This window comes from Peromyscus maniculatus, chromosome 3 (genome assembly GCF_049852395.1).
Source record: "Peromyscus maniculatus bairdii isolate BWxNUB_F1_BW_parent chromosome 3, HU_Pman_BW_mat_3.1, whole genome shotgun sequence".
Lineage (NCBI taxonomy): Eukaryota > Metazoa > Chordata > Mammalia > Rodentia > Cricetidae > Peromyscus > Peromyscus maniculatus.
Window position 1 is genome coordinate 112,759,498 of NC_134854.1, and position 25,110 is coordinate 112,784,607.

Consider the following 25,110-nt stretch of genomic DNA (forward strand, 5'->3'; position numbering starts at 1 on the left):
GGAACCCACGTGATCAGAGCAGAGGGACATCTCTCAGCAGCGAGAAATGGCTGCAGTCATTCATTCAGTACTGGTGGGCAGTGGTGAATAGAGTCTTAGTGATGGGAACACATTAATGCTGTGGTCACCCACCCTGAGCCCTTTCATTCTTCCCAGCTTTAGAGACAGGCCAAGTTGGACCGCTCTGAGGAGAGGCAGTAAGGTCGTCATCCTTCCTAAGTTTGGAAAACAAGCCTCACTCTTCCGAGGTCTGATTTGAAGCTATTGCTGGGTGGTACTACCTGAATTGAAGGTGGAGAGCACGTCCCCAAGGCCCAGGGGATCAGGCAGTTCGTCAGTCCAGCCAGGCGGTAGGAGTGCCAAGGAGTGCCTGCCAGACCTTGGTGCCCTACCCAGAGCAGAGCCAGTCAGGATATTTCTCACTGTGGCTAAGAGCAGCTTTGGGGTGAGAGGCGGAGGCGCCATATGAAGAGAGGGCAGGCTTTGTATGCAGCAGGCTTCACTGCAGCCGAATGTAGTTAGTCAGCAAGGAGCACTACAGAAGAGCTGGACAGGTGCCCTGGATTGTACTGGAAGCCTTCCGACGTGAGACTGACTGTCCAGGCCCTCCTGCCCCACGGGCGAGGGAAGAATCCCACTCTAGGCTATGGAGATAATGACTCCAGTAATGACCAGAGCTGGGCAAGCAGGAACCACAGCATTTCTTAGTCTCCCACAGTCACAGCCTGCTGCTACCCCACACATGCGGGGCCATCTAGGATGAGGAGGCAGGCCCTGCTGTGTGGAATGGAAGAGTGAGTGCCACTTCCTGCAGGAGAGCAGAAGAGCTTCCCTGGAAGGTCCCTTGGGCTAGCAGACTAAAGTCACTGTTCAGGGACAGGCAGGCTCAAGGCCTAGACCCCTCCCTATGGAGGACATTTCCCTGGGGACCTAACTGAGGAAAGTGTGTTCCCGGGCCACTTGCTGAGGAGGGCTTTTGACTGGGGACCTGGTCACAAGAGCAAGAGCCACAGGGGACTCCTGGTTAGGCCACTCTGAGCCTTTCTGGCTGGAGTAAGTTCTGGGGGTATTGTAAGTAAGTAAATGCTGGGGTATTGTAAGTAAGTAAGTGCCAGGAGTATTGTAAGTGAGTGCTGGGGTATTGTAAGTGAGTGAGTGCTGGGGTATTGTAAGTGAGTGAGTGCTGGGGTATTGTAAGTAAGTGAGTGCTGGGGTATTATAAGTAAGTGAGTGCTGGGGTATTGTAAGTGAGTGCTGGGGTATTGTAAGTGAGTGAGTGCTGGGGTATTGTGAGTGAGTGAGTACTGGGGGATTGTGAGTGAGTGCTGGGGGATTGTGAGTGAGTGAGTGCTGGGGTATTGTGAGTGAGTGCTGGGGTATTGTAAGTGAGTGAGTGCTGGGGTATTGTGAGTGAGTGCTGGGGGATTGTGAGTGAGTGAGTGCTGGGGTATTGTGAGTGAGTGAGTGCTGGGGGATTGTAAGTGAGTGCTGGGGGATTGTGAGTGAGTGAGTGCTGGGGGATTGTGAGTGAGTGAGTGAGTGCTGGGGTATTGTGAGTGAGTGCTGGGGTATTGTAAGTGAGTGAGTGCTGGGGTATTGTGAGTGAGTGCTGGGGGATTGTGAGTGAGTGAGTGCTGGGGTATTGTGAGTGAGTGAGTGCTGGGGGATTGTAAGTGAGTGCTGGGGTATTGTGAGTGAGTGCTGGGGTATTGTAAGTGAGTGAGTGCTGGGGTATTGTGAGTGAGTGCTGGGGGATTGTGAGTGAGTGAGTGCTGGGGTATTGTGAGTGAGTGAGTGCTGGGGTATTGTGAGTGAGTGCTGGGGTATTGTGAGTGAGTGAGTGCTGGGGGATTGTGAGTGAGTGCTGGGGGATTATGAGTGAGTGAGTGCTGGGGTATTGTGAGTGAGTGAGTGCTGGGGTATTGTGAGTGAGTGCTGGGGTATTGTGAGTGAGTGCTGGGGTATTGTAAGTGAGTGAGTGCTGGGGGATTGTAAGTGAGTGCTGGGGTATTGTGAGTGAGTGAGTGCTGGGGGATTGTGAGTGAGTGCTGGGGTATTGTGAGTGAGTGCTGGGGGATTGTGAGTGAGTGAGTGCTGGGGTATTGTGAGTGAGTGAGTGCTGGGGTATTGTGAGTGAGTGAGTGCTGGGGTATTGTGAGTGAGTGCTGGGGTATTGTGAGTGAGTGAGTGCTGGGGGATTGTGAGTGAGTGCTGGGGGATTATGAGTGAGTGAGTGCTGGGGTATTGTGAGTGAGTGAGTGCTGGGGTATTGTGAGTGAGTGCTGGGGTATTGTAAGTGAGTGAGTGCTGGGGTATTGTGAGTGAGTGCTGGGGGATTGTGAGTGAGTGAGTGCTGGGGTATTGTGAGTGAGTGCTGGGGGATTGTAAGTGAGTGCTGGGGGATTGTAAGTGAGTGAGTGCTGGGGGATTGTAAGTGCTGGGGTATTGTGAGTAAGTGCTGGGGTATTGTGAGTGAGTGCTGGGGTATTGTGAGTGAGTGCTGGGGTATTGTGAGTGAGTGCTGGGGTATTGTGAGTGAGTGAGTGCTGGGGTATTGTGAGTGAGTGCTGGGGTATTGTGAGTGAGTGCTGGGGTATTGTGAGTGAGTGCTGGGGTATTGTGAGTGAGTGAGTGCTGGGGTATTGTGAGTGAGTGAGTGCTGGGGTATTGTGAGTGAGTGCATTGTCATCGCTCTGCCTGTGGAAGGATGCTGGAGCTTCCTTTTTCTCTTGTGATGCTGAGGCGGGCACTAAGGGCCATGAGCATGTGACTGGGTTACTTTTCCTTGTTGTTTCTGCCATTCTGTTTATTCATTCATTCGTTTGTTCATTCGTTCGTTCGTTCTGGCAACACACACTGTGTGTACACGAGCCAGACACCATGCACAGAATTCTGGTGAACAAGATAGACAGACAGGCTGTACTCCTGCAGCACTCATGATTGAGTGGGGAGAGACAACAGATGCATGCGTCTGTGCCAGACAGCAGCAAGGGCCAGACAGAGAACAGCTGAGCTGTGCCAGAACAGCCCGGGAGAGGGGGGTTGCCCAAGGCCTTGGCAGGGATGCTGGTGAGGAGGCCTGAATCTACAGGGTACCTGAGAAGCTGAGGTAGGCCTTCTTCACCTGCTCCCCTGGGTTCTGCTGGCTCAGACCAGAAAATAAAGGAGATCAGAAAAGGAAGGACTCAGTCCCCTTTTGTCTGGGGTCTGAGCCGTGGATATGATTTCATGGCCGGCTAGCCTCTCCCACCCAGGTGCCCGGTAGCCGAGAGCACAGCATCTGTAAACTGCTGGGATGGTGCACAGCTCAGCTGCGGTGTCCGACTCGGAAGCTAGCATCGGTGTCGTGCGTGCCAGAGCCCTGTGCTCTCTCCCTCCCGCCGTGTTGGCCACAGAACCTGGTGCCACACATGCCACGCTCACCACACTTTACTTCCCAGGGCGGGTCGTTGTACATAAAAGTTGAGAGCTGCCGATGGGCCCCCAGTCCCTCACGCCCAGGACTGTAGGACAGGCTGGGGGCCCAGAGATGGGAAGGACTGTGCAAGGTCACCCGGGACGCCACTTGATGCTTGACCCAGATCTGAACGATGCCCAGTCAGGCTCTGAGATTTTCCACTGTGCCGGAACTATTTTTAAAATCACATTGAGATGTTCTGTGCTGTGACCCAGTAAGCCTTGTTGACGTGTGGTGTTCTCAGCTTTCCCGGGAAAGTACTTTTTCTCACACGAGTACGCTCTTTTATTTATTTCTGCTGAAAGCTTAATGGTCCTAAAAGCAAGCGATTACAATAGTCAGCACACACAGAAATAAAAAGGATCATTGTAATCCTGCTCACCGAAGGTAACCACTTCAGCATTTTGGTTTTAACGACCTCCCTCATAATCGCTGTCCCTCTCCTCCTCTGCGTTTCTTCAGGGCTGGTGAGCTAACTCAGGAAATGGCCATTTCTCTCTCCTGTACTGATGAGAGCATTTCAGGGAGCCAATGTGTGTGACTCAGTGAGTTCTCTTTAGACGTATGACCCCAGGCTGGAGTGGCCTTGTGGAAGGTGCCAATGCTAGCATAAAATGCTGGTCTGCCCCTGAGGATGGCTCCTCCCTGGGTTGGTGTTCAGCAGCCAGCACAGCACCAGCCTGCAGGGATTATCTCAATCCATCCTGTGCCCTGACACCAGTGGCATCTGCAGCTCCTTTCTCTGCTGTTTCACAGACGCATGTGTGTCCAGATCCAGCCAAACCACAGGTCACAGACCATAGGGAGGGCTGCCCAGGGGGATGCTAGGCATGTGCTCTCCCATTGGACCACACCTCTGTGGTGGGGAGGGGTGAGGAGAAGGGTAGTTACCTCTTGAGTGTTAGTGCACGTTGTGATTGAAGGCAAACCCTCCTGGGGCCTTCAGTTCCTCATTTGAAAAAAAAAGGGGGTGTCATATGCTGTGAATACAGTAAGGTGTTTTGCCTGCTGAGCGGCCATGACAGGGCTTCGTAGAGTATGGTCAAGAGGAACTTCCTTGCCCCAAAACCACAGCAGGGCTGCCCGGACAAGCCCCTTTCTTGGGAAGAATGGTTAGGTATTCCTGTTCATACTTCCACAGGGCCATCATAGTGCTTGCTCGCACCCAGGAATTCTGGGTAAGGAGCTGTGAGACTCTGGCTGGAAACTAGTGGCACTCAGAGACCAAGAGGCACCTCGTGTGGCTACAAAGCCAGTCACTGTTGAGGCCAGCCGACCGTGTGGGGAATTTAACACGACAGAAGGTTCATGAGAAGTTCCTTCTGGGTGTCTACCGGGAATGTGTACTGGGACAGAGATGGCTCAGATGTGGGTGTCAGAAGGTGAGGCTCATGTGTGAGGGTACCTTCTTAGAATGCCCATGTGGGTTGCTGATATGGAAAGCAAGTTTTGGTTGTTGGGGGAGATAGGTGAGAGGCCACAGGGTCGTGACGGAGATGGTTCCCTATGCTGGAGCTGAGGGGAGAGATGGGAGGCTTTGAGGACAACAGATTGGATGTGGGGCTGCAGTGAGGGTGTCTGGGCTCAGCTCGCCTGCCTGGAAGATATTCACTGAGGCTTGACAGAGGCACTTTGGAAGAAACTACCATGAAAAACGAGTTTAAGTCGGGCGGTGGTGGCGCACGACTTTAATCCCAGCATTTGGGAGGCAGAGGCAGGCAGGTCTCTGTGAGTTTGAGGCCAGCCTGGTCTCCAAAGCCAGTTCCAGGAAAGTCGCAAAGCTACACAGAGAAACCCTGTCTCGAAAAACCAAAACAAACAAAAAAAGAAAGAAAGAAAAATTAGTTTAAGGTGCTTGCTCTTGAACAGGAAGCTGAAAGGAACAGTCTGGAAGCATGGAAGAGGGTGAGAGCTGGTGGAGAGGCTGGGGCTGATGGAGAGGCTGGGGGCTGGTGGAGAGGCTGGGACTGGTGGAGAGGCTGGGGGCTGGTGGAGAGGCTGGGACTGGTGGAGAGGCTGGGGGCTGGTGGAGAGGCTGGGGCTGGTGGAGAGTCTGGTGGAGAGGCTGGGACTGGTGGAGAGGCTGGGGGCTGGTGGAGAGGCTGGGGCTGGTGGAGAGTCTGGTGGAGAGGCTGGGACTGGTGGAGAGGCTGGGGGCTGGTGGAGAGGCTGGGACTGGTGGAGAGGCTGGGGGCTGGTGGAGAGGCTGGGGCTGGTGGAGAGTCTGGTGGAGAGGCTGGGACTGGTGGAGAGGCTGGGGGCTGGTGGAGAGGCTGGGACTGGTGGAGAGGCTGGAGGCTGGTGGAGAGGCTGGGACTGGTGGAGAGGCTGGGACTGGTGGAGAGGCTGGGGGCTGATGGAGAGGCTGGGGCTGATAGAGAGGCTGGAGGCTGGTGGAGAGGCTGGAGGCTGGTGGAGAGGCTGGGGCTGGTGGAGAGGCTGGGGGCTGGTGGAGAGGCTGGGGGCTGGTGGAGAGGCTGGGACTGGTGGAGAGGCTGGGGGCTGGTGGAGAGGCTGGGGGCTGGTGGAGAGGCTGGGGGCTGGTGGAGAGGCTGGGGGCTGGTGGAGAGGCTGGGGCTGGTGGAGAGGCTGGGGGCTGGTGGAGTGCTGGGCTGGTGGAGAGGCTGGGGGCTGGTGGAGAGGCTGGGGGCTGGTGGAGAGGCTGGGGCTGATGGAGAGGCTGGGGGCTGGTGGAGAGGCTGGGGCTGGTGGAGAGGCTGGGGGCTGGTGGAGAGGCTAGGGGCTGGTGGAGAGGCTGGGGGCTGGTGGAGAGGCTGGGGGCTGGTGGAGAGGCTGGGGCTGGTGGAGAGGCTGGGCTGGTGGAGAGGCTGGGGGCTGGTGGAGTGCTGGGCTGGTGCATCTGGGATGAAGAAAATCTAGAGTGTGGACAAGGTTCTGGGGTCCAGTTCTAGGCTGCTGTATGGCTCAGCATCCCAAGCCTGGAAGCTCCTGTCGTAGCACTCACTCTGGTCACTGACCTTCAGTTTCAGCATCTCCATGGCAGCGCCTGTCCGGCCTGTGCAGGTCCTGGGCCCAGGGTACCTCACTCACCTGCACACAGCTTCCCCATGTAGCCTGACCTCTTGGCTTTCAGACACGAGTGTCCCAAGAGACAGGCAGCCCCAGAAACTGCCCCATGCGGTGGCAGGAGCTACAGGCTAAGCAGTCTGGACATGTAGGGGTGGCCCCCCCAGAACCAGGGCCAAAGTTTAGAGCCTGCATGTCTGGCCCTGTGCCAGGCTTAAAACTCCCACAGACGAGCAGAAGAGAGTGAAGATGTGGTGAGGATTTCCGGGGCGGACAGATTGGGGGGCAGTTAGTTAGTGAGGAAGTTCTGCCTGGGGAGATAAAAGGGGTTTGGACTTGAGCAGGGGTGAACGATCTGTGAGAGGAGAAGGAGGCAAGGTGCCCCAGGGGGTAGTGCGGTAGGAATGGGACAGAGGGAGGCCAAGACCCAGAGGTGGACCCTGGGTTACCGGGGGTCAGTCAGACCTTCAGCTCGGGGCCTTTGCTGGTGGAGGCCTCAGATTGTATTCTCTCAGCCCTTAGGCCTGGAAGTGCTCTTCCTGGCCCATGGCGTATGCAGGGGGTACCCTCAGCACCTCTAGACTCTACTGTGGCTTCCCAGCCGGACCCCTCCCCCTCTAGGCCAAGGGTGGGGCTCGGCAGAGCCTGTTCAGACTTGTTAAGCAGGAGCAGCCTTTGGGGGAAAGCAGGGCCCCAGTTCCTCTGTGAGCACAGCCTCAGACTGTGGCCACGAGCCCCTGGACACTGGCACGGAGCTGACTACAAGTGTCGCTTTCATCTTGCAGTCCCACGGAGTCCTTGACCTTGCAGGATAGAGCCCACCCCCACCCCCCACGTGGGCCTGGGTGAGTATGCCTGGAGCTGTGGTCTCGGGCCGTTCTCGGCCAAGGCAAAGCAGCCCACGGCTCGTGTGCAGAGGGTGGTGCTGACCTCTGCGTGGGTGCTTACCAGGGCCAGGCCTACGTGGGCTCTGTTCCTGCCCAGCCTGGCTAGCGTGGGCTGGACTATTGGACACTGTCAAGGTCGCCGCTGAGGGATAGCGAGCCTCCCTGGCAGGCTGGCAGAGGGAGGTCCCGGCCGCTACACGGTGCACCCTAAGGAGAACCTGACCAGTGGAATGAACAGAAGACACTGGCAGCCTCCTCCCGAATGAGGCTCTGAGCAGGTCTGGCATTGTTTTGCCCTGGCCCTCAGCCAAGGGGCTGTCAGGGACCCGACTGTGGTGCTTCCTGGAAAGCGTCTGTCTGTGTGGACCTCCGCCGAAGAGAGCCCTGGTGGGCAGGGAGGAGAGGCATCAGGCTCGACAAGGGGGCCCAGCCATGGTCGTCACTCAGCTCAGCCTTGAGTTCCGTTTTCAGGGCAAGAAGCTTCGAGGCTTCAGCTGTGAGCTCACCCGCTCCCCTCATGGAGTCCTCCCCGAGTCCGTCCTCACCACCACATGCCAGGTCGCCATACCCATACTGTTGTCGGGCCTGGGCATGATGACAGCTGGTTTGGTGATGAACACCGTCCAAGTACGTACTGGGCTTCAAGGGAGAGGGGGCAGACAGGGTCCGGGGCAGGAGCCAGGGGACTCCCGGTGGGCGGCAGCCCTGAGCTGGGTCCAGTGGCAGCCGTGCCGGTGAGAAGGTACATTGGGCTCCCAGCATCTTAAGGGTCACAGCGATGACGTTTGAAAGCCCTCAAAAGGCAGCCTGTGTGAGAGGGCCCACGGCAGCCTCCGTCTCCTTCCTGCCACGGAGTGTAAGCTTATTGGGCAAGGCTACAACTCAGTACAGGAGTCTTCAATGGCTCCCTGCCTCAGTTTCCCCTTTTGTAAAGCAGGAGTAATGAGAGCACCTGCCTCTCTGAGTTGTGAGCACCAGGTGCCTGAGTGCATGCCTGCTGGTCTCTGTGGTCTGGGTGATGGACAGAGCTGAATGGACAGACCCACCTCTCCAAGGGTCCCCATGTAGCTCCTTCAGGGTGGAGAAAGGTACAGAGCTGGGCATGGGAGTTGCATATGTCCCCAGATCTCCCTGGCAAGGGTGGCAGTCTCCATCTGGCAGGCTTTTTTGGAGGGAGACATCCTCTCCCACATTCCCAGGCACCCTGAGCCTGTATGGTTGAGTGATTTCCACTGTCTGTTACCTGCAGCATGTGTTACAGAGGTTAAGGTTGCTTTCGGAAAACTAGACAAAATGTCAGACATGGAGGAAAGATGCCCGTCATAAATTATCATGGTTTTGGAAGCTGGAAGTCTGAAATCAAGGTGTTGGCAGAGTTAGAGTGATAATTCAGGAAGGTGATCTCCGTGTGTCTCGTGCGCGTGCGTGCGTGCGTGCGTGCGCGTGCGTGTGTGTGTGTGTGTGTGTGTGTGTGTGTGTGCGCGTGTGGTGCTGAGGATAGAATCATGCCTTCCGTGCACCGTACCACTGGGTTCCACCCCAGCCCTGACATTGCTGTTGTTGTTTTTAAATCTTCAAAACTGCATTTAATCTTCAACCCCTGTGTGTGTCTCAGGTAGTGCTTCCTCTTCCTCCATGTACCCAGCATTTCCTCCATGATGGACACACAGTGTCCCCTTGGGTACCTGTGTCCAACTTCTGGAGGTTGGAGGGGTTTCAGTAATTCCAGGACACTTGGTCTCTGCTTGTTCACCTCAGACAACGGGACACCGGGTCTTCAGAATCCTGGGGTCAGCCTGTTCCCAGAGAGCTTGTGCGACCTCCTTCCGTGACATCCTCTGCCCCTACCTGAGGCAGCCATGCTAATCCCCAGAGACGGGGCCTTTCCAGACTGCACAGCGTTTCCAGACGGCATGAGGTCACCTATCCCCAGCCTGCCTGTACTCCTCCCTCCCTCCTCAATGCTTCCGTTGCTCTAGGCGCCCAGAAGGCTTGCTTGTGGGTCAGTCAGTGCGGACCTGGGCAGCGGGTGGAGGTGGCGAGCAGCCTGTGTGAAGGAGAGGTAGCTCCTTCCTCCTGCAGGTCAGAGGTCTTGAGAGGGAACAGGACGGGACCATTTGAGTGGGCCTCGGAGGACAAGGTGGCTGTTTCCACATTGCATTCTGTGGGAAGGAGCCCGCTCCAGGCGGAGGGCTGATGAGGTCTGGGGACGTGTGGGAGTGTGTGTTTGTGAAGAGAGGGACAGTGGCTGGCTAGTTGTGAGGGGCCCTGTCCATTCTGCCCAGGAGCTGGAGTTTGCACTGATTCTGTTTCCAGTGAGGGTTGTCTTTGTGTTGCTGGAGGACAGCACGGTCGTGTGCAAACTGTCTGGTGCGTACTGCATGGTGAAATATGGACGGACGGGGTCACCAGCCCGACTACTGGCTGCTTAGCCATGTGGCCCCCCTCTGACAGCCCGTGCTGGTGTTTGGCTGTGCGTGAAGTGTGATGCTGCCAGCCACATTCTTCAACAAGTTTAATGACCCAAGTTGGGTGTATCCTCAGGAGTGGAGTTGGCAGCGCAGGGTCAGAAGCGACTGGGTGATGTGATTATATTTATGTCCCAAAGCTCAATCCTGGCAGCAGCATCAACAATGTGGGGGAGGAGAAAATAAGGGAGGCGCTCTCCCAGTACCACAGGCTACCACTGCTGATAAACCTCACCCCTCCCCATACACGGCCCTACCCCACCCCTGCATCAGGGACAGATACCTTTAAAGTGTTGCTTGAGAGGGTATTAGCAGAATTTAAAAGTGAGGGTAACTTGAAGTCAGATTGGAGAGGATAAAGGGTTAAATCCTGGTGGGCAGAACAGGAAGTAAGTGGGCAGGCGTGGGGACAGGCCCAGGGGCATCTGCAGGAGGGGCAGGAGTCTGGAGATGGTGAGTTGAGGTTCCAGTGTGGTCAGCTTGCAGCCATAAGATGGGTGGGATGCTGGGGAGACAGATGAGCCCAGGGCATCAGTCAGCCCAGAGGGAAGGTGGCGTAGAGGACATCAAAAGAAGCCTGGAGAAAGCGCCACCCTAGAGCTGGGTGATCAGTGACATCACCATTACCCCTTTTATCACCCGACTTAGTCTGTCCAGCGTGCTGTAGAACACCAGAGACCAGGCGGTGTGCCCCACAGACGTTGACGGTGTCGTGGCTCTGGAGGTTAGAAGTCTGAGATTGGGTGTTGTCAGGGTTGGCATCCTAAGCCAGTAATGCCATGTTTTCCCTGTGCCCACATGGTCACCCCTCCCTGTGCATCTTACCCTAATCTCTGTTTGTGAGATACCGGTCTTGTAGGACTGGGGCTCACCCAACCATGACCTTCTTAACTCAGCCTCTCTCTGGAGATCCTGTCTCTAAACATTTGTATCTGGAGGTCCTGGGAGTTAGGGCTGCAGTCTATTAGTTTGGGGGGCAGGGACACCGGTTAGCTAGTCTCTGTTGACATTGTCCCAGCCTGTCTACCCTCTTGTCCTGTGATTCCTGACACGATCAGTCGTGGCTTACATCTCATGCCCAGGGCTGGGGATATAGTCTAGCATAGCGCACTCTTGTAGCTCATGCAAGGTGCTGGCTTCCATCCCCATCCCCATCAGTCAGTTCCGTGGCCAGAATTGTCTCAGTCCTAACCCGAGGCAGCACCACCAGCGGGAGCTAGGACAATGGAATCAAGTCTCCCTTCCTCCCCTGTGGGGTGCTGCCCCATGGGGAAGGTGGGCTGGCTGTTGGAAGTAACTCCGGCCTTAAAAGAGGTGTAAAGAGAGAGGAGAGTCCAAAGTGAGACTGGGTCAGGACTTGAAGTGGGACCACGGTGGAGTCATTAGGGAGACCAGCAGGGTAGCAGCATCATGAAGGGCAGGGAACAAGTCCAGAGTCAGGCTTGTTCTGTGTGCACTTCGTCCTCAGGCTGTCCTACCCAGCGGAGGGGGTAGCAGACAGAGCCAGAAGAGCCCATTCACACATGGCGGGTCACTGAGGCTTCAGGAAGACAGTTCCATGGCCAGGCTGCACTGAGCCGTGACATACCACCAAGCTGTGATGGGGAGCCTGGAACTTGGTCCGGAGTTCCTGGGACTGAGAGAGGGGAGAGCTGAAGGAAGAGGAGGTGTGTTAGTTCTCCTCGTATGTGGTAGGGAGAACGTGCACCAGGATGTGGGGGAGGCAGAGGAGCGTGGGTGAGGGCTGGAACAGAGAGCATGGAAAGGACGGGGTGTGTCAGACAACCCTGGCCAGGGTAGGAGTATGTGTGTGGTGGTGTATGTGCTACGTGCCCGAGGGGTGCGCAGGGCTGATAGGCAGCTGCTCGCAGGCCTGAGGCCCCTGCTGCAGCAAACAGGCAGTAGCTGGACTGATAAGGAGGGCCCCTGCAGGTGGGGGGCCCCTGCCTCCCAACATAGTCCTTCATCTGAGGGCAGGAAAAAGCTTGTGTTTCTTAAAGGGCTCATGTCATTATTATAAAAGATCCAAACAAATGGGTAAATTTTGTCAAATGCAAAAACATTTGCTAGAGGGAATAAAAGTTATGAGCGTGGTAAAACGTTCAGACTTAGTACTAAAAAGCTATGCACATTGAGACCACATTTTGCTCCTACACAGTCAATAAACGCAGGGATAAGACATTTGTGGAACCTCTGACTGGTCCTTTCCCGCCACGCCCCCAAGAATACTTCTGCCCGGGCGTGACTCCTGCTCCCCAGAGGTGACATGTTTGTGCACCTTTAACTGCTCTTAGCTGGGGGAAGTGGGGACTAGAGCCCAGGCCTCCTGACCCCTGGAGAAAAGGAAGAATTTATCTTTAGGCCTAGAACCTAGAGCCCTGCAATCTCAAGATTTTAGTCCATAGAGGTCATACTTACGTCAGATCTGTGGGTATTTGAGGGCTGGTGGGGAGGTGTTTTCCATCGCCACAAATACCTCCTCTCTCTCCCAGCTTTCTTGAAACATCCCAGCTATTCTGCCTTTTCAGTTTTTATTGTTTTTATGTTTGAAGGAGATGCAGGGTCTCCATCAAATTGACTTTTCTGTTTTGGAAAGCCCAGGGCCCATCAGGGTGCTGGGTGGTGACTGAGACCCTGACAAAGTGGCCCACCAGCTAGTTTTGCAGAGTGTTTCAAGGCCTCCCAAATTAAGAGAAATAACTCTGAATTGGTGACACATTCACATTTCTATAAAACTGTTGTTGCATGCAAAATTCCCACATCACAGTAAACAGCACGTTTTCGGGCTGGGCCAGGCTGGACCTCTGGCCTCCATTCTAGTCCTGGAGCTTTCCAGGCCTCTAAGGATGGGAGGCAGGAGGGAGCTTGCTGGAGGCCACTGCTGCTGATTTGATTAATGGTATTTAAAATGCCTTGTTTTCTGTTTCATTTAAAACCGCTTAGGCTGGGCATGGGGTGGCGCACACCTTTCATCCCAGCACTCGAGAGGCAGAGGCAGGTAGATCTCTGTGAGTTCCAGGATACCCGGGGCTATGTTGAGAGACCATGTCTCAAAAAACTGAAAATAAAGTAAAAGTATTTAGGACACTGCTGGGTCTCACAGGTTGATTCACAGGGGTGCCAGTCATGACCAAGGTTGTCTGCGGACATCTGCAGAGCTGTGTCAACAGTGTGCCCTCACCTGCTTCTTCTTTCTCTCCCAGCACTGGTCAGTGTTCCAGGAGGTTAAAGACCTGCTGACGTTGGTGCCGCCCCTGGTGGGCCTGAAGGGAAACCTGGAGATGACACTGGCGTCTCGACTCTCCACGTCTGTAAGTGGCAGCTGCATGTCTCTGGTCACCTGCAGTCTGGGGACAGGATGTTCCCTTCATTCGGCTTCTCTCTGCAGCCCCCACGCACACAGGCTGTTCCGGTCTCTCCTCCCTGCTTTTTATGTGGTTTTCCACGGCTCCCCTGAGGGGCCAGCACAGTGCCCTGGTCAGATTTCTCCCTCGGCCTCGGTGTCAGATGACTTTCCTGTTCCCCAGAGTCTGCCTGCCGCTGCCTGGACCCCAGGCCACACCCCGGACACATCCACATGAAGGCTTCTGTAGGCGGTATAGGTTCAGGGAGGATTCTGGGGAGGGAACGAGGAGGGGGTCTCAGCTGCCCGTTAACCACCTCCGTTCTTCAGACCCTTCCTGTCTCCTGTCATTGTGGCTGTCTACACTTGGCCCTGTAGCCAACCCAGGTCCTGCCTCGGCCAGCTCTTCTTGCCTATCCCAGGCATCCCCGGGGTGGTTTTCTTTCCTTCCTGGTAATACAGAAGTTTTTCCCCTTGCTCCAGTGGCCATTGGGCATCCTGCATGTGAGAAGGGCAGTAGCCAAAAGAAATACAGTGTGTTCAAGGGCCTGAGGAGAGAGTCCCAAAGCTGGTGAAGGACCAGGGATGCAGGCCTTCAATGTCCATTGTTCACTGTGGGGGGCCGGCATCTCCAACTCTAGTTATATAGTGCTGCTTTTCCACAAAAGAGGCCAGAGCAGCTGAGGAGATGGCCTGGTGCTCTTCCAGAGGACCTAGATTTGTTTCCTGGCACCCTCGGGAAAGCTCATAACCATTTGTAACTCAAGTCCCAGGGAATCTGGCACCCTCTTCTGGCCTTCACAGGCACTACACATACATGGTGCACAGATATAACACGGGCAAAACAGCCATACACAGAAAATTAAATAAACAAAACCTGGGGAGAAAAAAAAAGAGTCCAGGCCAAATCATAAAAGGCAGGGTGTATTTGAGGCCGGAGACCAAGTTAGCAGCTAAGAGAGCACACTGTTCTTTCAGAGGACCCAGGTTTGGTACCCAGCACCCATATTGGGCCATCCACAACTGCCTGTAACTCTGGCTCCAGGGAGGGACTCTGACACCCTCTTCTGGACTCCTTGGGCACCTGCATTCACACGTGCCCATATTCATACACAGACACACGTATACACATAATTAAAAAGGAAATAAATCTTAAGTGGGAGCAGGTCACACCGTCCATAAAGCCAAGTGGCCTAATCCGTTCTGAGTTCTGACTTGTTTCCGGAGAGAGAGGCTGGCTATGCCCGGAGGACTGGCTTCTCCAGCCCTGCCACACTGACGCTGCCTTTATCTCTGTGTGCTAGGCCAACACCGGGCAAATCGATGACCGCCAGGAGAGGTACAGAATCATCAGCAGCAACCTCGCTGTGGTTCAGGTGAGTGCTGGAGCATCCATCAGTGCCTCCCCTTCCCCCCTCCCACATGGGTCTGCAGCCATGGGGCTTTCTGGGTAATAAGGGGGAGGCCATGTGGGCCTTGTCCCTGTACTCTGGACTAAAGTTGGAGGACAGGTATCTATGTGTCCACCCATCTGTCCACTAGACCTTATCTGTGGCATAGGGGAGATCATCACAGGGAGCCACCATACCTGCCTGGAGATGCCTTCAGGTCTGTGGTCCCTGCAGCTTCCCCATTACCGGCCTTCTAAGCCAGCTCCTTGGGGGATTTGATGTACTCAGCATTTGCCATGCCCTGCGGTTGCTCGTGGCCTTTCTCCCACATGCAAACCAACACCATGTTTCCCCACGTCACTGGTGTTCCCAGGATGGACACAACAAGTTTGCTTTCTTCCAGCGACCTCACTTAATCTTTCTGGGACCTGAGGGATGCTTCCCGCCTGGAAATCCCCCCATAAGTGCTGCTCTTGCCGCTTAACCTGTCCTATCTCAGCCTTTGCAAGAGGCCCGCATGCCCACCTCACACTGTGCCTCCCTCTGCCAGGCCCTCTGAAGCCAGGGTACCCAAGGCAGGAACAGATGAGGGCAAGACAGGCCCAGGCAAGAAGGAAGGCTGGACATACAGCTGTCTCTGTAGGGACTGTGGTCCAGGGTCTCTGAGCTTCTCTGGTAGGCAACCCCCGGTAGCACAAGGGATGTGGACTGAGGTCAACCGGGTAGTCCTGGCCAGGGCTGTGTGTCCTCGTCTGTTGGTGACACCTATTCTTCCTGTTGTCCAGGTCAGAACCCTGCCTCTCCCAGAGGCGTCCCCCAAACGTCAAGTTAGAGCTGGTCTCGTCATCCCCTCCTTGCGCTCGGCTCTGCTGAAGGCACCGGCCTAGCCCACTGCGGCGGAGGAGCGCTGCCTGTGAGCTTTTCTGACTTAGTCAGGCTGCTTGATAAAGACTGTGTCCCAAAGTACCCCGAGCAAGAAAGGGTTCATTTCAGCTTACAGTGTTTAGTCCATCACTGAGGGAAGTCGGGACACGAACTCAAGGCAGGTACCTGGAGGCAGGAACTGAAGCAGAGATCATGGAAGAGCGCTGCTTATTGGCTTGCCCAGCCTGCTTTTATACAACCCAGGACCTACCTTCCTAGGTGTGGCACCACCCATAATGGGCAGGCCACGTCAATCATTAATGAAGAAAATGCCCCCACAGACTTGGCTACAGGCCACTCTGATGGGGGAGGCATTTTGTCAGCTGAGGCTCCTGCCTTATTCGCTGTTCTGTTGCTGTGAAAAGTCACCATGACCAAGGCAAGAAAGCATGGAATTGGGGGCTTGCAGCCTCTCCTTCTCGGGTACAGTGTGTGTACCACCCTCCAGCCCTCTCCCTGCCCACCCTACCGTCCATTATCAATACGGCAGCTGCGCACAGGAAGACATGGTGCTGGAGAAGTAGCTGAGAGCTACAACCTGATCCTTAGGTAGAAAGAACAGGGCCGGGCATGGGCCTTTGAAACCCCAAAGCCCATCCTGCTCCGCCCCTGCCCCGCCCCGCCCCTGCCCCGCTCCGCCCCCTGCCCCGCCCCGCGCCCCGCGCGCCCCGCCCCCAGGGGCACACTTCCTTCAACAAGCCCTACCTCCTAATCCTTTTAAGATTATCCTATCCTATCCAAGAGTTACATTTCCTGTGACTAACCGTTCAAGTATATGAGCCTGTGGGCCATTCTTATTCAGACCTCCACGGTTCCTTTTGTTGACAAAAACACGAACCAGGTCCCCAGCCCCCAGCTTGCTCTGCTTAGCTTCCACTGTGAGGGGAACTGTTTTGCATCCTCCATGATGCCGCCTTGCCACAGGCCCAGAGCCATGGGGTCAACACACCAAAGGCTGGTCCCTCTAAAACTCTGAGCCGAGGCAAACCTCCTCCCTTTCTAAGTTGAGTGTCTCAAGGAGTTTGTAATGGCTGATGGAAAGCTAACTACCACTCGGCCATTTCCCAGGGAGGACTGGTCCGTCCTGCCTGACCAGGTTGGAAACCAAGTTACCCTCTCCCTCAGAGTCGCATTTGAATGGAGCCCTGATTCTGCTCCTCCCTCCCTGCAGACGCCAGTAGACCTGTGCCTCTTGCAGCTGCTTCTGTCTGTGTGGGAAGCCAGAGGATGCCTCCTGCGCTTGGCTCTGCAGCTCCTCTGTGTAGAGGAGCCCTGCCTCCCTCAGCAGCCTTGCATCCAGCTGGAGTGGTCCCCTCTTGCTGCCTTTCCATGTGCAGTCCGTCCTTGAACAGCTCTCCTCTGCGCTTGCTGTTCTGAATTGTTCAGACTGAATATTCACTCTAGTCCAAGCTCTATGCTGCCCCCAGGTGCCACCCCTCAGTCCTCTCCCTCTTGAGTGTGTGGTGTGTGTGTATGTGTGTGTGTGTGTGTGTGTGTGTGTGTGTGTGTGTATGTATGGTGTGTGTGTGTGTGGTGTGTGTATGTGTGTGTGTGGTATATGGTGTGTGTGTGGTGTATGGTGTGTGTGGTATATGTGGTGTGTGTGTGTGTGTGTGTGTGTGGTGTGTGTGTATGTGTGTGTGTGTGGTGTGTGTGTGCTATGTGGTATGTGGTGTGTGTGGTATATGGTGTGTGTGTGGTGTGTGTGTGTGGTATATGTGGTGTGTGTGTGTGTGTGGTGTGTGTGTATGTGTGTGTGTGTGGTGTGTGTGTGCTATGTGGTATGTGGTGTGTGTGTGTGTGTGTGTGTGTGTGCGTGTCTGTGCATGTGCGCGTGCGTGTGGCCCTCCAGCCCTCTCCCTCTTGGTTACAGTGGATGTGCCTCCCACCCTACTATCCCGGTCCATGCTCTCTCTTGCCTTCTGTACCTGGGCTGAGTCTTACCAGCCAGAACCAAGCCTGTGGCTGAGTAGCTGAGAGATGAAAGCAGCATTCAGGTCCATAGCAGGGGGTCAGGTGAGGGGGTAACAAATGCCCAGCACTGGCATGTGGCTCCAGCCTTTCTAGAACCTTTCCCATAGAGAGCTTCAGGACTTATGAAGCCTTCCTGGGCCTGGCTAGACTTACATTGTAGTTGGATTATTCTTTGGGCCAGCAGCTCACTAATAATGATGCAAGACTTCATATTAATTATGAAAGCCCAGCCTATAGCTTAGGCTTGTTCCTAACTAGTTCTCATAACTTAAATTAACCTATTTATATTAATCTACATTCTATCACATGGCATTACCTCTCTTCCATCTTGCACCTCCTGTTTCCTATCTGCATCTCCTATGTGCCTAGATTCTTCCTCCTCTTCCTTTCTCTCCCCGGAAATCCCGCCTAAACCTCCTGCCTACTTATTGGCCATTCAGCCTTTTATTACACTAGTCACAGCAGTACACCTTCACACAGGGTACAGATATCCCACCACATTACATGCTGCCTCAGACGTAGCTTACATATGACATGTTTCTTCCATTTTAAAAGGGCTTAAATTTGAGTCACAAAAACCAAAGGTGAAATTCTAGAATAATTTCTAGAGTTTATTTGACAGTTTCTCTCATGTGTTCAGTGTACCTTGAGCATGTCCACTCTGTTTTCACCCACACCTTCCTGAACACCACCCACACATCCCTCTCCCCTTCATGCCCTCCCCGCTCTTTTATGGTGACCCACTGAGTCCAATCAGTGCCGCCTCCTGGAGCAGTGGCTGGTCTTGTTGGCGCGATCTCGGGCCGGTGAACATAGCTCTGCAGTGAGTTCATGAGTGCCGTGCCCGGAAGATGGCATTTCACAGCTCTTGTCCCACCCTCCTGTTCCGATGGCCGTGCCCGGAAGATGGCATTTCACAGCTCTTGTCCCACCCTCCTGTTCCGATGCTCTTCTGCTACCTCTTCTGTGACATTCCCTGAGCCGTGGGGAGGCTAATGTCCGTGTCTTGGATAGGGCTGAGCACTAAATAGTCGTTTATTCTCAGCATGAGACTTTTTTGCCTTTAATTTTATGTAGATAGGTATTTTGTCAGCATGTGTGCCTGTGTGCTATGTGCATGCCTGGTACCCATAGAGGCCAGAAGAGGGCATCAGATCCCCTGGGACAGAATTACAAACAACTGTGAACACCATGAGGGTTGTGGGAATTGAACCTGGGTCCTCTGCAAGAGCTCAGGTGCTCTTTTTTTTTTTGGTTTTTCGAGACAAGGTTTCTCTGTGTAGCTTTGCGCCTTTCCTGGAACTCGCTTTGGAGACCAGGCTGGCCTCGAACTCACAGAGATCCGCCTGCCTCTGCCTCCCGAGTGCTGGGATTAAAGGCGTGCGCCACCACCGCCCGGCCTGAGCTCAGGTGCTCTTAACTGCTCTTAATCATCTCTCCAGCCCCTCAGTGTGAACTTGTGTAACTTCTCATGGTGTGTGTGGGCTCCCCAGAGAGACTGAAGATAGCCACCGAGTACCCTATGCCAGACTCCCACACCCTTGCTCTGTCTCAGGGGCCATAGCCTTGTAGCTGGAGAGTTTCTCTCAGGGTCCCGCCAAACCTCTCCAGTCCTGCAGCCCACTTATAAAATAATCACTCAGAAGCTTATATTACTTATAAACTGTATGGCCATGGCAGGCTTCTTGCTATCTGTTCTTCTATCTTAAATTAACCCATTTCTTAATCTGTACCTTGCCACGTGGCTTGTGGCTTACCCGTACTTTGCATTCTGCTCCTCATGATGGTGGCTGGCAGCATCTCCTGACTCAGCCTACCACTTCCCAGAATTCTCCTCTCTCTCTCTGTCCTATTCTATGCTTCCTGCCTGGCTACTGGCCAATCAGCGTTTTATCTAGCAATCAATCAGAGCAACACATTCACAACATCCCCAGCATAGCCTCAGTTCTCCGTAGACTTTGTTTTATTTACTAAGTGATGCTAGCACGGCTACATTCTCCTTTCCATTAAGGCTTATTGTCTGTCTGTCTGTCAGAAGAGCTGGAACTGGAGCCCAGAGTCTCACATGAACTGGATCAGCACTCTGTTACTGAACCACGTGACCTTCTATACAGTTTTAAGCTTAGATTTTTTTCTACACAAAATAATCAGGCTGTTGAATATTGAGTAACTTGTACAAGCAGTAGCGTGGCTGCATCCCTGGTTGCTCCGTTACCTTACCAGAATGAAAGTATCCCTCCAGAACTCCCTGTATTCCCCATCTTTATGTACATGCCCATGGAGATCTCTGACTTACGGACATGGAGTTCTTTTCTGACATCTCATCCTGTGATGACTTAGCCTCACTGAGCAGCATGGCTAAAGCAGTGTGTGAACCACCAGCCACTCCTGTCTATTTACTGTTACCCCAACTCTGGTCACACACGCAAATGCTTCTCTGGAAGAGATGCTAGGACCCCAACCCACCCCAACTCCCATTCTAGTTTGTAGTACCGTTAGTGAACGAGGACCAGCTTCCCACATACTTGTCAGTACGTTTCCTCTTAGCACCTTTCAGGGTCAGTCTTACCTAGCATACAAGTCTGTTTTCCGTCACTGCGACAAAGTGCCTGAGACATTCCACGTGTGCAGAGGGAAGGTTTGTCTTGGCTCACTGTTTCCTAGATTACTGTCACTATTGGGTCCATAGTGGTGCATGATGGAGCAAAGTTATTTCATGATGTCCAGGAAGTAAATTAGAATGAGAGTACTCTTCCAGTGACCTAAGATCCCCCGAGAAACTGCCTCTCAATGATCCACACACCGTCTTATAGCTGAAGACCAGACGTTGGTTATGAGGACTCTGTTTGGGATGGTGTTGGTTAACTTGGGATTCTTGTTGTTATACGCTTCGCACAAGTCTCTGAGGACGTTCTGAATTCAAAGTAACAGCACAAGGCCTGAAGGATAAAGAACAGGCATTCACTAACCGTATGTGAGTATTTGGGCCGTATCCTTAGTGCCAGACCCCGAGGAACTCCAGCATCCAGTGACATGCTTCCTATCATATTCTACTTAGAATCGTCCTGAAAACTAGGGGAGTCAATTATTTTCTCCATGACTCCATGGTATCATTTATCATATAGGAATCATATAAATTTTATATATAATATACTATATATAGGTGCTTTTTTTTTCAGTACAATTGAACCACATGCATCTAGGTGAGTGCTCTACGACCCGGCCGTATCCCTGCTTTTATTTATTTGCTTTATGTTTTGCCCAGGCTGGCTTTGAACTCACTCTGTGGCCCAGGCAGGCCTTGGTCTGTGACCTCACCTCAGCCTCTAGAGTAGCAGGTACTGTAGGCATGTGTTACCATGTCCAGCTTTGTGCTTTTCTTTATTGGCTTTATGTTGCATTTTTAAAAGAAGGCCTTTGCTGGTCCGAGATCTCTTTAAACATTCATTTGGTTTTTGCTAGGTCTCCATGTATAATAGCTCAGCTGACCGTGATGTCTTGCTCCTCCTGCCATGGTTCATGTGGGAACAGACATGCACAAACCATGGCAGACTGCAACACTCTTAACAGACTGTCATATATCCCTTTACGTCACGCCTTGGTGTTTAGTGTTTCAGGGTGTTTGTGGGGTGGGGGGGTCAGTCCACCTTTCTCCTGGTTATAGTCACTCAGTTTCCCTTGCCCTGGGTATTTAATATCCACTCTCTGAAGTCATGCATCCAGGATATCCCCTCTTCATCCCCTCTTTGCTAGCCTCATTTTATAGAGCAGTGTCCTGTGCTCACTGTCTGGGCTCCCTTCTGGCCTGTGGTCTGAGTGTCTCTTTCTGGAAGTGCTGCCCTGCCTTTATCTCTCCAGCTTTATGCGCATCTTGATTCATATTGTACAGTGTATCTGATATATGCTAGGAATTCCCCCGGACCTCCTTCCACTAAAGTGTCTTGGCTCTGCACATGTGGTTACTCATCTCTGGGCTTTTTGAGTGAGTCATCAGGCACCATGAGAAATCTTGTGGGGCTCTGGCTGGGATCACATTGGTTATGGGGACTCTGGCCAGGATCACATTGGTTATGGGGACTCTGGCTGGGATCACATTGGTTATGGGGACTCTGGCTGGGATGACGTTGGTTAACTTGGGATTCTTGTTGTTATACATGTTGCACAAGCTTCAGACCTGAGTTTGATCTTCAGAACTGACGTAAAAAGCTGGGTGTGGTGCTGTGATCATGAAGTCCAGCACTGAGGAGGCAGAGACAAGAAGATCTCTAGGGCTTGCTGGCCAGCCAGCCTCATGTGAAAACAGCCCCAGGTCCATGTCTCAAAGAATGAGGGGTGGGGGCCACGAGATGGCTCAGCTGGTAAGAGCACTTGCTGCCAAGCCCGATGACCCGAGTTCAATCCCTGGGACCCACATGGTGAAGGAAAGAACCAACTCTACAAGTTATCCTCTGACCTCCACATACACATGTGTGCCCCTCACCGGCCACACACAAAATATTATAGACAGATCAATGAATAAGTACATACATATATAAGTAGATGAAAAACTCAAATAGGGGCCTGTGAAATGGCTTAGCACGTGCAGGTTCCTGCAGCCAAGCCCGAGGATCTGAGTTTGATCCCAGATACCCACATGTGGAGGGAGAGAACTGACTCCAGCCAGTGGCCCTCTCACCTCCGCATGTGCCCCCAACCCCTCTCACAAAAAAACTGCAGTGGACAGCTCCTGAAGAGCGATCCCCAAGAACTTCCCCTCCGACAGGTGCACACACGTGTGCTCACCTGCTTTTCTTGTCCACAGACATCACAGGGCTCCGCCTGTGTTCCTCCACCCTTTGGTAATGGGCACCATTCCACACAGACATTCTGAACTCGGGGTCCTGACGCTGCCTCAGACCTGGGCTCTAGGTGCTGAGGGACTTTAGTGGCCCAGAGCCTCATGCTCCAGAGGCAGAGAAGTAGCTGTAATGATGATGGGAGCTGGGACAGTTGGGGCATGAGGCAGGCATATGTGACAATGCTGTGGGCCTGGGAGGCCAGTAAGTGGCTACTATCTGGGTTGTAGAGTATACACCTGGGCCAGCCTGGAGCTCTGAGCCAGAGGCAGGCGTCCCTCTAAGACCCTGTTCCCCACTTGCAGGCGGTATCTCACATGGGACAGAGGTAGACAGGGCGGCTCTCCATGGAGTCACCTTGGAGGGAAGTGCTGAGGAGAGCTGCCAGTATGGTCCAGGGTGAAGGGTGTGAGGTAGTGATGAGGGCCTTGTTTGATCCTTGAGGTGACCAGGAGTCAGAAGGACAGGGAGGGTGGCAGTGGCCAGGGAACCTTCTCATGGGTCTGATTTCTGTCTTGGCAGGTGCAGGCCACCATCGTGGGGCTCCTGGCTGCGCTGGCCTCCCTGCTGCTGGGCGTGATATCCCGAGAGGAGTTGGATTGGACCAAGGTGGCAGTGCTGTGCACGAGCAGCGTCATCACTGCCTTCCTCGCGGCCTTGGCCCTAGGTGAGCCATGCCCCATGCAGGCCCATGCAGGCCCATGCAGGCCCATGCAGCCCCAGGCAGGCCCAGGCAGCCCCAGGCAGCCCCATGCAGGCCCGGGCAGCCCCATACAGCCCCATGCAGGCCCGGGCAGCCCCATGCAGCCCCATGCAGCCCCATGCAGCCCCATGCAGCCCCATGCAGGCCCAGGCAGCCCCAGGCAGCCCCAGGCAGCCCCACTCAGGCCCAGGCAGCCCCACTCAGGCCCAGGCAGCCCCGGGCAGCCCCAGGCAGCCCCATGCAGCCCCATGCAGCCCCATGCAGCCCCATGCAGCCCCAGGCAGCCCCAGGCAGCCCCAGGCAGGCCCAGGCAGCCCCAGGCAGCCCCAGGCAGCCCCAGGCAGCCCCAGGCAGCCCCACTCAGGCCCAGGCAGCCCCACTCAGGCCCAGGCAGCCCCATGCAGCCCCGGGCCTGCGTCTCTGCTGTTGTGTTCAGGTTCCCAGAGAAATGATCCCTAAGGCTGGGTGTTGTTAGTGTCGAACTTCAGGGGTCTTGGAAGTGGGTGGGAAGACCTTGCTAGGTCCTCAGTCTGCCCTGTGTCCTCTCAAAGGTGTGTGTGTGTGTGTGTGTGTGTGTGTGTGTGTGTGTGTGTGTGTGTGTGTGTAGAGAGAGAGAGAGAGAGAGAGAGAGAGAGAGAGAGAGAGAGAGAGAGAGAGCATGTGCATGCCTGAGGCAGCTCTGTTGTCCAAGGTGTGCCTGCGTGTATAATGTGTGCATGTGTGTGTGAGTGTATGGATGGATGTGTGCATGTGTGTGTGTGTGCATGCTTGAGAGAGCTCTGTCGTCCCTTCCCTCGGCCTTGACAGACCTCAGTTTATCACTCCTTGCAGAGGTCAGATACCTGAGCATGGATGGCAGCTTTCTTCATCTAGCTTATTGGCCTCTGCATGTCAAGAGTGGGTGCAGAGCCATGTGCAGATTGGCCCACAATTGTAGCAAGCCTCCTGCCTCGGCTTCCTGGGATTCCAGGCGTGCATGATGTTATATATATATATATAAATATATATATATATTTTATTTTACAATACCATTCAGTTCTACATATCAGCCATGGGTTCCCCTATTCTCCCCCCTCCCACCCCCTCCCCTTACCCCCAGCCCACCCCCCCCATTCCCACCTCCTCCAGGACAAGTCCTCCCCAGAGGACTGCGATCAACCTGGTAGACTCAGTCCAGGCAGGTCCAGTCCCTTCCTCCCAGACTGAGCCAAGTGTCCCTGCATAAGCTCCAGGTTTCAAACAGCCAACGCATGCAATGAGCTCAGGACTTGGTCCCACTGCCTAGTTGCCTCCCAAACTGATCAAGCCAATCAACTGTCTCACCTATTCAGAGGGCCTGATCCAGCTGGGGGCCCCTCAACCTTTGGTTTATAGTTCATGTGTTTCCATTCATTTGGCTATTTTTTTTTTCAATAATTGAGTAAAACTGAAATTTATTATAAGCCACAGTTGTCCTAGGGACCTCCATGCTATATATATATAGCCTCTATGGTTCTATGGGTTGTGGTCTGATTGTTCTTTATTTTATATCTAGAATCCACCTATGAGTGAGTACATACCATGACTGTCTTTCTGGGTTTGGGTTACCTCACTCAGGATGATTTTTTCTAGTTCCATCCATTTGCCTGCAAATTTCATGCTTTCATTGTTTTTCTCTGCTGAGTAGTACTCCATTGTGTATATGTACCACATTTTTTTCATCCATTCTTCCGTTGATGGTTTTTTAAGAAGCATTCCCAAACCAGTGGTGTCCTTTATGGGGCTTCAGTGGGGCCGGCACCGAGCATTGGCTCAGCTGTAATTCAGGTCCACGTGGAGCTGGGGCTTAGAAAGAAGGTCCAGGCCTCTGGTTTGGTCACACACAGGGCACAGTGTGACAGGTGGTGACGGCATTAGCATAGCCTTGAGAGTGAATGTAGTCTGTTTTATTTTTAATTTCATTCATTTTGTGGTGCTAGGGACCGAGCGCGGGGCCTTGCTGTAATTATTTTTAGGGCCACAGGATTCTAAGCAGTATTACATTCTAACAGCCAAGATACAGAATGTTTTGAAGACCCAGGGGGGATCCTGCTGAAGAAGGCTAAGGCCCAGCTAGGAATAA

General features: G+C 53.8%; 1 protein-coding gene across 6 annotated transcripts in view; it reads left to right on the forward strand.

Annotated features, from left to right (window-relative positions):
• Slc41a3 (solute carrier family 41 member 3) overlaps positions 1-25,110 on the forward strand; it is a 52,385-nt gene that overhangs the window by 12,854 nt on the left and 14,421 nt on the right. For 5 of the 6 annotated variants that reach the window (XM_006972528.4, XM_076567330.1, XM_015988840.3 and 2 more), the window contains exons 3-5: positions 13,043-13,150; positions 14,487-14,558; positions 22,829-22,973. In XM_006972528.4, coding sequence (XP_006972590.3) covers positions 13,043-13,150; positions 14,487-14,558; positions 22,829-22,973 — 325 coding nt within the window. Of the gene's footprint in view, positions 1-7,135; positions 7,999-13,042; positions 13,151-14,486; positions 14,559-22,828; positions 22,974-25,110 lie in introns of those variants that run through there. The other variant, XM_006972529.4, reaches the window with a different exon arrangement.